At 40.1% G+C, this 12,155-nt stretch overlaps 1 protein-coding gene across 3 annotated transcripts in view; it reads left to right on the top strand.

The window, feature by feature from the left end:
* SLC2A9 (solute carrier family 2 member 9) overlaps positions 1-12,155 on the top strand; it is a 232,864-nt gene that overhangs the window by 88,091 nt on the left and 132,618 nt on the right. For all 3 annotated transcript variants that reach the window (XM_019526606.1, XM_019526607.1, XM_019526608.1), the window contains 2 exons: positions 2,388-2,512; positions 5,167-5,312. In XM_019526606.1, the coding sequence (XP_019382151.1) occupies positions 2,388-2,512; positions 5,167-5,312 (271 nt within the window). The remainder of the gene's footprint in view (positions 1-2,387; positions 2,513-5,166; positions 5,313-12,155) is intronic.

The following is a 12,155-nucleotide window of genomic DNA, read 5'->3' as shown; positions in this document are numbered from 1 at the left end:
GGTCAGGGCGGCTAGGGTCTGGAACCAACTTCCAAGGGAGGTGGTGCAGGCTCTTACCCTGGGGGTTTTTAAGAAGAGGTTAGATGAACACCTTGCTGGGGTCGTTTGACCCCAGTACTCTTTCCTGCCATGGCAGGGGGTCGGACTAGATGATCTTCTCAGGTCCCTTCCGACCCTAGAAACTATGAAACTATATTGTGTCTTCATAGAGCAGGAAAAGAGCTAAATTTTCCATTTTGCTGAAAATTCCACTGTTTGGAATTTTGCTTTTGTTCTAAATTGAAAAAGATTTCACCCTCTCAGCTAAGTGAATTCTGAAAAAAATAAGGTCAAATAAGAAATTTCATTAACAAAACATTTTTTTCCGAGTTTGGCCTTTAAAACTTACTAGATTATTTTAGGTAAACAAAAACCAACAACAAACCCTGAAAAAGGATAAGAAATTTAAATGAACAAATGAAAAGCATCTGCAGAGCACAAACCAACTGCAGGTGCTTCCTCAGCCTGATGAAGGGTTCTTATACCCAAAAGCTTGCAAAGAAGAATTTTTCTAACTATTTGGGTTGGTCTAATAAAAGAAATCAGATTTAGCCAAAGAACCTTGTTTGCCTATGTCTTTAGACCAACATGGCTACAGCCGATACCCTCATAAAATGCTTCAGTTTTGGGGGGGTTTTTTAAAGAAATTTAATCAAAATAAAGGTTTTTTTACTGCTGCTACTTTTGTATTTCATTCAATAGTGGTGAATTTAGAAAAGTAGATGAAATTAGGAAACATTTGTAAAGAATACAGAAAATATCTGTTATTTTAAAGAGGTTTGTTTCATCATTGAAACAAAGATCAGCTGTTTTCTCCAGTGGTACAGGTTACTTTGATCTTTACATGTCTGTGGATTACTATGGTTTAGGAATGAGTGTAGTTGTCAGGCCTTTGATGCATGTTATTTTAATATTTCTAGAAAGTTGGTTGTACCAGAAAAACTAGTGCTATGGGTGGGCACATATACATAGCCCCCTGGCTGGAGCACAACACCAAGACAGGGAAGCCTGGAAGCTGGTCCCTGCAGCTGGATGGGCTGTCATGGAGCCAGCTGCTCTCCCTTCCCCGCCTTGCAGGGGGGAGAGAGAGCCAAATATGGTGGGATAGTGGAGGTCTCTCAGATGTGACTGCACACTTAATTTGGCCTGGAAAGACAAAGAAGTTTCTGCTTGAAACAGCAACTGCTTTGTCATGGATCTACCATTTTTATGGCAGATTGGCCCATTTTTTTCTTTCAGCACAACAAACACCTTGTGGCCCATTTCTTTTTGTTGCTCTAAAACAGTTGATTTGGTGGGACAAATGTAACATCTGCCTAAAACACTGATTCCCATGTAGGGTGTCACAGCTCTTGCAGTGCTTTGAGTACAGAATGATTCACAAGGTAAACCCAGAGGTGTCAAGTAGAAATTCATAGTGTGAGAAAAAACATTCTGACCTGCTATGGTCTTTCCAAGTTCTTTGCAACAGAAAAAAAATGTTCTGTTATTTTTCTGTACTCAAAAAGCAGGTGAAAACTAAGAGTTGGCATTTTCTGAGGAAGACTTTGAGTTTTATGATGTGTGCCCTGAGACTAAAAAGGCTGAAAACCATTAGTGTAAATCACAGAATCATAGAACCGAAAGGGACCTGTAAGATCATCAAGTCTGGTCCCTGCTGTGGCTCCGCTCAGCTGCTCTCACCCTATCTAGTGACCACCCAGCACGGGCCCCACTGTATCTCCCGGCTTCATGCTGGGGGTCAGGATTGGGGTCCACTGGAGGGTCTGCCGGGGTCCTTGGCTCACGAGGGCACAACAGGCTTCCACCCATGCATCTCACTCTGGAGCTGGGCTCAACTGCTCCGGAGCCAGGTCCAACTCAGTTACAAGGGTAAATCTGGTAACTTCACTGGAATTTTGTTTGCTTGATTGTGTATCTGGAAGCCTACTGAAGTTTTTCAAACAGTAATCTATTTGAAACTGCACATTGCATTCAAGCCTGTACGAATTGCTTCAACTTTTTAATAGTTGAATTATAACTTGATACTTCCATAATTCAAAAAAATTATGAATTAGATACGTCCAGTTATACAAAAGATGCTAGTCTCAGGTGTCTTGCTGTTGGATACTGTAAGTAAATTTGAGATTTGGACCTTTATTTATGGCTATGGTTGTATTTGCTCCCCAGGTAATATCTATTTGGCTGCATTATTTTGAATTGCTTTCTGAAAACAACCCAGTATATGTATGACGCTGTATATAATAGACACTTTAAACCATTTCTGGTTTTATACGCAATGTAATTAGCCTAATCATTATGTGACTGGTTAAAAAATCTTATTCCATAATATTTTTTTTTCCTTTCAGAAAATATACTTTGATGCTTAATAATATATTTGCAGTCATAGCTGCACTGTTGATGGGATTCTCTTCCCTAGCGGGATCATTTGAAATGCTTATATTGGGCCGTATTATAATGGGAATTGATGCAGGTAAGCTTTATACTTTACAGTTCATACATGTATAGTTCATGCTGTGAATAATCTGCTGTTTTATGTATTAAGGAGTAATTTGCATGAATGGTCACCCTGATTTCAGTGGGACCAATCAGCATGAATTAGGATGGCAAAATCTGATAATTATTGAAGAAAACTAAATGGAAATTAATTATGAGAGCACCTCTTTTTTACCCTTTTATACAGGTTGTCTGTGTTCACAAAATACTTTTCTAGGAGTATGTGGTCTGTTACACCTGCTTACTATTTTGCCATCAGGAGCTGTTGAATACTATATTGATACCAATGGGATTATACTGCAGGCTTAGTAAATTGCTATTCATTTGTAACAAATGATTTCCAAGCTGTAAAATGCCTTACGGAACCGTGTCTTCCATCAGAATAATTTAAAATGCCCAGTAGATTCTCACAGTCCTTTTGCACATCTAGAAATACCTAACAGAAGGTGACGCAAGACCCTTTTATGCAATGAAAAATATTTTTACCCTCTCAGTGGATTTCTGATTGTGGAATATTTTACAATATGATATGTGCTTTGACTTTTAAATAACTAAACCCATCTTTTTCAAAGCATTGACTGTCTTACATTTAAGAGCTAATTAGAATAGTTTGAAGACCTGTGTGTCATTCACATAGAATTATTTACAGACTGCAAATTTCTGAGCGTGCTGGCTGGTGATTTAACACTAACTTGCCAAGCTCAGTACACTAATTTCAGTTAGAAATTTTTATTTCCTTTTTTTTTTTTTTAAATACAGTTCTTCCCCCTGCTAGCCCTCCTCCCTCTTGGTAATACATCTTCCTCTTGAATTCAAGCATACTGTTAAAAATTTTCCAGAATTGTAAGCAGGTATCGATAAGAACATACATCTGTGAGCTGATACAACAGCGATATTCTATAGTGTACAAATGGTACATTTAATGGCATCTAACTGCCATATTAATGCTGTTTTGCTGATCAAGTTGGCAGTGCATTTATTTTTTATCTGGGTCCATGTTGTTGTGAAATAGTGTCTGTTATATTTTCCTCCTTCCCTCTCTTGCGATGTTGGTGGTGGGTATTTTCTGGTGGTAAACAGTACAGATTCTAATGGCTGGATTTCAGTACCAGAAGCTCTAATAATTTTCACTGCAGCAATATCATTAGCAGCAGAATAGCAATAAAAAAGCAAGAATGGTTATAACAAAGGGTTCTGGGCAGTTCCACAAGGAAATCTAGGACTTAAGGTTTGCTTTCATTGTTTCTAAACTGCTTGCATGACTCCTCTCAGATTGTATTTATTGCAAAAGCAAGTGTGTGAAGGAGTGTAAAATCAGTGCTGTAACAGCATCCTCTTCCTTACTGTCCTTTGGTAAGGAGCAGAAGATTACCTGACACCGGAAGGCAAGGCAGGGCGGACATTAAAGGCAAACATGTTCAGAGAGGCATACACTTTCATACAAAGTAGTTTGTTACCAATGAATGTTATGCCTCTCCAAACGAGTTTTTCTAAGATACCATGCTGCCCTGCCTTCTACCTGACTGTACACTAACATGGCTAACTACCTCTCTGATACGTAGGCTGCTTGTGGACATGGGGGGAAAAATCCTACATTGCTTTAATTTAAACTTGGCGTGCTCCTGTGCTGAGCTCGGTATCATGTCAGCTGCACCCGGCTTTCCCAACATCTGTATAGATCAGATGCTTTAGTGGCACTTTTATCTAATAGCTGATTGAATCAGCTTGAGATAAAAGCTCCAAAAAGCCCCACTGAAGTACCTGATCTATACAGATGCTGCAGAGCCTGGCTGAAAAAACATGTTGCTGCTTCCAGTAAAGTGCTATTTTTTGGTTTTTTAGCCCCCCCAAACCCCCACACATCAGTGAGAGCCCCTAGAATGTAATCGGGGGAAAAACTCAGGTCAGATGGCATCCCAGCATTGGATTCCTATGCCTGTAGCCTTCCTGGAAGAAGGCTCTATGATTTTTTTTTCCTAATTCAGTCCTCAGCATATACAAGTGCCCCATCAATGGATGACTTTTTCTCCTTGTATTAATTTCTTCTGAGGGGCAGCCAAGTGGGCTGTTTCCCCAACCTGTATTTTTGGGATAGTAAACATTAAAAAAAAAGAAAAAGGCAGAGATTTAAGCTTTCAGAGGCTAAGGAGCCCTTGCTACTCCTCCCCATCCTACTGCAGTGGAGTGCTTACATTTCTGCATCCCGTCAGATGGACCCTAACTACCAGGTCCTTCAGGTCTTATACATGTGAAGAAATTGCCGCTTTTAGTGGCTTAATTGCCCTTTTAATTATTTAATTGCATAATAGTGTACACGTTCAGTGGCATGTTATGATTACATTTCGTGACAGTGTATATGTTTAGCAGTGTATTTCAATGTAAATGACTTTTTACGTAGCAAACTAAAACACTGATGAATAACCACAGAATGAGTAAAGCTGCCTCTCCATGGATTGGATTCTCCTCTGTTTTGGCTTTGAGTCTTATACCTCTTTTATCACCTTTGTTTCAAGAACATTTTGCAAGTTTTTTGTTTTTTTCTTTTCCCTGAATACATTCTGGTTCGCTTATTGATTTTTTTTTTTAATTGTAAGTCAGTTATAATTTTACTGTCTTTTTCCTCCTTCCCAGGTGTTTCTCTCAGTGCTCTTCCCATGTATTTGAGTGAAATCTCACCAAAGGAAATACGTGGTTCTTTGGGGCAGGTCACAGCAATCTTCATTTGTATTGGCGTTTTTACTGGTCAGGTTTTGGGACTCCCAGAAATATTTGGAAAAGTAAGTATTATTTTATTCTTTCCCTTATGAAGACAGGAAACAGAGCTACTCTGGGGTGTATGAAGCCAGTTTGGAAAACAGTGTTTTCCACATCTTTGGAGACATTTTGGTTGTGTCTAGTCTTAATTAACATGAGAGAAGGATGTGTGGCTATCGTGGGATCTGTTTATTACTGTCACACTTGTGGTCAGCAAAGTCAGTTTGCAAAAAAAAATCTTCTTTCGATTGAAGAGAGTTGTGCATGCACATTCTGAAGTGATGCAGGGGTGCAGAAGTGGTTTTTGTAGGTAACTGGCTAACAGAGTTCCTGTTGCAATGATTTATTTCAGTGTCTGGGGATTATTTTATATTACCAATGTTATTGTAGGTCACCCGGACCTCAGTGTAACCATGTTTTTATTATCTGAGTGTACATAATAAATAATATCCTCTGAACAGTTAACACACAGGAAAGAACATCCAGGAAATGCCTATACAATTCCACAAATATCTCAGTCTTGACTTGGACAGGTCTGAATTTAAAGTAGTTACTAATTAATTAGAATGAAGCAGTAGTCACTTTGGAAACAGAGGAGACACTGAAGCAATAAAAGAATAGAATTACCTAGTCTTATGACATTAGCTGATAAAGCTGCCCAATGTATGGTAATTTTTCCTTCCTCCTTTTCCTTGATGGAAAAAATGGCTGAGCTTTTCCCTTGAATTATTTATGTAATCTTCTTCTACTTAAGAAATAACAAATTGGCACAGAGCTTTTGTCTTGTCAGTTTTTATGTGATTTCTAAAAACAATGTAAGGCTTGTAAGTTCTGTAACTGTAAGATACCTGTAAGTGATGTTGACACTAGATATCCTTGTACTGGATGATTTTAATGTTGCTTGTAATATAACTACACTTGCTGTAGACTACAAAGTGAAAAGGCATGTTTAATCCTGTAAATTGATGACATGAGAATATCCTCCCTGATGTATGAGGTTATCCTGGTTATTGTGGCTAACATTAGCCTAGTGGCCACTGGATGTCACCATTACTCTGAACAAAAGAAGCTGGCACTCATCTTATTTGGCACTTGGCAAAGCTTTTCATCCAGAGATTAATTTTCAAAGTGACAAAGTGCTGTGTAGGAAGTACATACAGCAAGCCTGTTCCAGGGAAACTTGAGCTGAGAGCCTTCATTAGCAGACAGCCCCACAGTGGTAAGCAGATAAGATGACCATGAGCTTCCCTGCTTGCCAAAATTTCATCTGTCATCTATAAATGCCTATCTTACTTGTATACAGGGTGCATGCATTGCTTGCCTTTGTGGTAACACCTTTGAACAGCACTCTTACTGCTCTCTCCCCAGTTTTGTCTTAAGTTATCATTTAAACTCCCCCTAAAGCTTATATATGATTCAGCTTGCCTTTCCATTAAAGAACAGCTTTATGAGGTAATACATTTTGGATGTGATCTCAAAACTAATTTCACACTCCTTGATCATGTTGTAGTGGGTCCAGTGCTGGGATGGCTAAGTCACCCCTGGTAGCTGCCTGGGTCCCACCCTTTCTGGCCTCTCAGTGTCCCACCCTGTTGTCTTGTCTGCCATGCCTTGATGTTATGGATGGACAGGGAGGTTGCCCCTAGAGGGCAAGGGGGGGTTGCTTCAGGTCTTAGGCCCTTGTTTGGGCTGAAGCCCATTGCCTTGGCCTACTTTACTTTAGCTGGGTCCCTCTGCCTGAGGCCTACTGTACCAGAACCCTAGGCTCTCAGGCCCAACTTCAGCCATACCCACTGCAGGCACCAGGCCCTCTCAGCCTCTGGTTTCATCCTCTGTGGACTCTGGGCTTGTGCCCCCAGTCTTTGCTGTCTGACACCAGAATCCTTCTACCAACAGCAGCACTCCCCTCTTTCAAAGAGTCTAGGACCTGGAGTGCTCTTGGCACTCTTCTTGGTGGTCTGCTTTGCCCCTACAGCTATAATCCGGTCCTCTGGTATTTATACAAATGGCAAAATATGAGCTTCTGCTTTCACAAAGTCTCCCCCAATCCTGGATCAGAACTACACCATGGCAGCACTACAACACAGGTTCAAAATTGTGTATGTTCCACTGTCCGGTGGTGCAGGGGCTTCCTCTTACCTTCCCTACAGCCTGCAGTCCTTCCTTTTTGGCTGCTCAGGCCCCTCTCCTTCCTGAAGCTCTGCTCCCTGCAGCATTCAGACTGCCTTGCCTCAGGCCTTGGGCTTATATGCCCTCCTGGATCACCTGAACCACTACTTTTCCCCCAGGCCTGTCAGTCACAGGCTGCACTATGCTGCTTACATCTGGGCTAGGTGGTCATTTTATTAAAGGGCCCTCTACCCCGACCAGTTCCTCCAGAGGCTGGAGCTAGTCAGCTACTCCCTGGTTCCCTCTCATCCCCGATAATGGTGTAGGGGCCCTATTACACACGTGGCCTGGCAAGTGTCTCTTGGCCTGCTCTGAAAGCCAGTTTGTTGTATACAAGGATATTAGTTCTTCAGTGGTTGATTCAGCTGATAGATTATATTTGCTTCTCTGATAGATACTCATCTGCTCTTTTTTTGGTCACTTTTTTGGGGGTCACTTTTATTGTCCCTTTTTTTTTTTTTTTGGCCATTTTTTTGGGGGTCCTTTTTTTGTCCCTTTTTTGGGGGTCCCTTTTTTTTTCCCTTTTTTTTTTTTTTTGGCCATTTTTTTGGGGGTCCTTTTTTTGTCCCTTTTTTGGGGGTCCCTTTTTTTTTCCCTTTTTTTTTTTTTTTTTTTTAGATGCAGTGCAGTGCAGCAAACCTTTTGGTGCAGTGCAGCAAACCTTTTCACATGCACTGTGTGCTTTTTGCAGTGCCTCAAAAGCCTTTGAGGCACCACAAAGTGCATGTTCCCACTCATGGCCCTTATTTGCAATAGTGCAGTGTGACTGAAACCACCACTGCCAAGTGCACTGAGCTTAGCATGCCGACATGCCGTAAGAAAGCATGCCTTGCTTAGTCTAGAAAAATGAAAACTGAGCTGGGACAAAATGAAGATTTGGAGCTACTCCCAGTAGGAGTAAGGGGGCAAAAAGCTTTACTATTTTTAAGATGGCATTTCAGGGTTATGAATGGGTTAACATGATACTGCTGCCTACAGTAGCAGGGCATTGGAGTCAATGAGGTGGATTGTCCATTCCAATCCTGTGTTCCCAACTTCATGGGAGTCATTTCCATAGACGTTTTGGGCTTTTGAATAGGGCTTTATAAACCTTGACTAACCTCTGTAGCTGAGCATAGCAGTCTCCATCTAAGCGTGGATATGATGATGGAAATAATAATAATGTAGCTGCAATGTCTTTTAAATGGGGCAGTTCTGGAACTGTATTTTGGCCCTTTGTGCTTCAAACATTAAGCAACTCCAAATGAGATTTAGGTGCTCTGGTTTTAAGAAGACTGGGCTGAATGTTTTTTCATTTTTACATGTTCTTAAATCTGGTGGTATCAGGGTGTTTTTGTATGCAAAGGATTGTTTCAAAATGCAAAATATCCTAATCCAGCTATTTGAGCCACTCTGCCTACATGCTAATTGAATAGCCAGAAGCTGAGTTCTATTCAGAGGAGCCTTAAATACTTTGATGTGCTTTAAGATTTATCAGAACTCAACTGTTATGATTTGAAAGGATCCACTCAACTGGAAAGATGTTCATGACTAACGTAGCTATTATAGGCTCTCTGAATTCTGTGAGTTGAGTGAAGTTCTGGTTCCATTGAAGTCCAGGGAAATTTTATTATTGACTTCAGTGGGATCAGGACTTGATCCATGTTCTCAAATCAGGTAGATAAAAGTGTAGTGGAGTATCTCATATGTGAAATATTTGAACCAATTTAATCATCTGATAGTTAGCCATTTCAGTAATAGAGACTGTTACCATTTCCTCCCCTTTTGTTTCTTTACTGTTTGTTCCTTTCGCTCAGAAGAATCAGTAAATGTTTGAGCACTTAAAAAGGAAAGAATATCTGTGATCTACCTTCCATCACCTGATCAAAGTGTTGGTTAAAGTTTCGCTATTGTTGTCTCTGAAGAAATTCAAGTTGAATAGGCAGCAAATAGATAATAAGAGAGAAAGTAAAGGAAAATAAAAATATGGAGACTTAAAATTGCAGCAACTGAGAGGAATAAGAAAATGTTGAAAAAAATGAAGAACGAGCCAAGTGCATCTTAATTTTATTAGTAAATAGATTACAAAAGAAAAATACTAAGAAGACAAAATATCACCCTAATTAAAGCCAGGTAGTTAAATTAAGAAAAACAATTAAAATGAAATATTTAAAGCAAACATATTTTGTGCAAAATAGAAAGACACAATAACAGGAAGGAAAAACAAAGGGTTGTTCCTTGCATAAGAAAAAAAATTTAAAGGATATTGAAATACTGAATAAATGTAGTGCTTTATATATTATATGAGAGAGAACTGCTTCAGTGATTTGAATTTGTATAGATAAGATTACATGGTTGCATTTGAATGTGAACTGTTGTATATGTGGTAGAACTTGTGTAAAGATTCTGTACAAAAATGATCCTGGAAAAATATTAAGGTTGCAATGTTAAACACTGAAAAATAGTTTTAGAATTGAGGTGTCTGGACAATTTTAATTCTTTCAGGGTGTACATGTGCATTATATGGCATACTCTTTAGTTTTATGATTGTATCGATTATATTTCCAAAGGACCAGGTCTAGTTCAGTGTGCTGGATGGGCAATGCTTACTTCATACGAATACAGTCAATTTTTTGTTACATCCTCATTGTTCATAGGAACAGGGGGTATGCAAAGTCTTTCTACGTTGTTCATAGGAACACAGGAGTACCTCAAGTCTAAAAAGGTTAACCATTGGGCTAGGGCAGGGGTGGGCAAACTGTGGCCCGTGGGCCGGATGCGGCCTGCCAGGCCATTATATCCAGCCCACGGGGCCCCTAAAAAATTTAGAAAATTAATATTTATCTGCCTCTGGCTGCCTGTCATGCTGCCCTCAATGGCTTGCCAAAACTCAGTAAGCAGCCCTCTGCCCAAAATAATTGCCCACCCCTGGCGCTAAGGGAAAGAATCCTTTTCTGGTTTCACATAGGGCACATGCCATGTAATGATATATTCCATGTTTAAGGACCAGTATCCGACCATAACAGATACAGTTGGACAAGTGCATTCATCTTGCTATCAGGGTATAAACAAATATTGCCAAGTGAAGTGTATCAGCTGATCCGTTTCATTGTGTGAGACACAAATTGTCTGTTGCTCATGTTGGGCAAGGGTTTAATCCTGTGGGACAACAGGTGACTTATTTCCCATTTACAGAGACATGCCTATGAGATTCCCCAGCTAGGGGCCGGATCCTGTGCATCAAAGGGAAAGCTGGGCAGATACTGTAGGGTTTGGGGGGCCTGATCATGTGCAGGAATTCCTGGGGCACCTAGGATCAGGTCACAAAACCCCTGGGAGTGCCTGCCCAGGGTGGCTGGAGGGTGCAGGCAGCTCTGGGCTGCCCATGTTCTCATACCGTAAAGCAAACAGATCTCTGGTGCAGGAAAGCGGCAGAAACTATTACCATCTTTGTTGCAGCCACAAATTGCTTGATTTTTATGGCAGCAGAAATGTAATTTCTGTTTCCACCCTCAAACAGTTGTTTGGGTATTTTTGTTTTTTTTTACCATGGTCAATTTGAATAATTTGTCCAGTCTGTAGCAATGCATATAAACCATTCTGGCAATTCATGAGCTAGCACAGAAAATGTGCACAGAAGGTGAGTGAAAGCTAAACAAGAGATTAAAGGGGACATCGTGGGTTATGAATTCCAGTTTTCTCCTGTTGCAGGAAACCATATTGTATACCTCTACTCATAAACCTCTACTCATAAATTGATTGATTTTTCCAGGGTCATTTTTAAAATACAGTGACTTTGGCCCCAAGTCTTCTCCTTGGAAGGCTTATCCAAGAACATTCTAATTTCCAGTCCAAATTAATTTATAGCCAGCTAACATCCATTTGTTCTTATGTCAGTATTGTCTTTTAGCTTAAATAGCTTTCTTCTTGCTAGTAATTACTCCACTGACATACTTACACACAAATCCTATCATTTCTCAGCCTTCATATTGTTTTACTAGATAAGCCATGCTCTTTGTCTCAACCCGTAAGAAAGGCCATCCAGTCCCTTGATCTTCCTAGCAGCTTTCTCTGCTCCCTTTTCAGTTGCATTTTATTCCGTTTTTAACAGGGGTGGCCAGATCATACACACTACTCCATTGTCTGTACAGTAGCATAAATACTTTCCTAGCTATAGTTGAAATATTTTGTCTGATACTTAGATTCACATTTACCTGTTAACATCCATATCACAGTGATGGGTCATAGGCTTCCCAGTATTGACCAACATCCTTCTCTTTTCACAGTTGTTTCCTACTGATGACCCCCAGGTTTTAGGACAAATTCTTGTTATTAGTTCCTGGTGTCTGACCTTGCTTCTTGTATTACTGAATTTCAGCCTACTCTATTACATGAATCCTCAACATCATCTAGTTTCTACTGTATGATTTCCTGATCCTCTTTTGCACTGACCCTAACTTAGTATTATCAGCAACTTTTAATTCATTTTTAGTCTTTCTGCCAAAGTCATTAATCAAAATAATCAATGATGGATGATAAGTCCAGTCATAGTCACTCCATTACTCCCATTTTCCCAGTAAAATAGTTTCTCTTCAGCTAATTTTTTCTCTTTTTGGGGTTTTTGTTGTTCTCCCGCCCTGGCGGGGGGTCGGGCTAGAAGATCTACTAGGTCCCTTCCGACCCTTAATCTATGAATCTATGAATCTATGAATCTATGA

The sequence above is a fragment of the Gavialis gangeticus genome, unplaced genomic scaffold (assembly GCF_001723915.1).
Source record: "Gavialis gangeticus isolate Ggan-Ray unplaced genomic scaffold, GavGan_comp1, whole genome shotgun sequence".
NCBI classification, from domain to species: domain Eukaryota; kingdom Metazoa; phylum Chordata; order Crocodylia; family Gavialidae; genus Gavialis; species Gavialis gangeticus.
The sequence above is the reverse complement of the archived record's forward strand: the minus strand, read 5'-3'. Positions and strand labels throughout refer to the sequence as shown.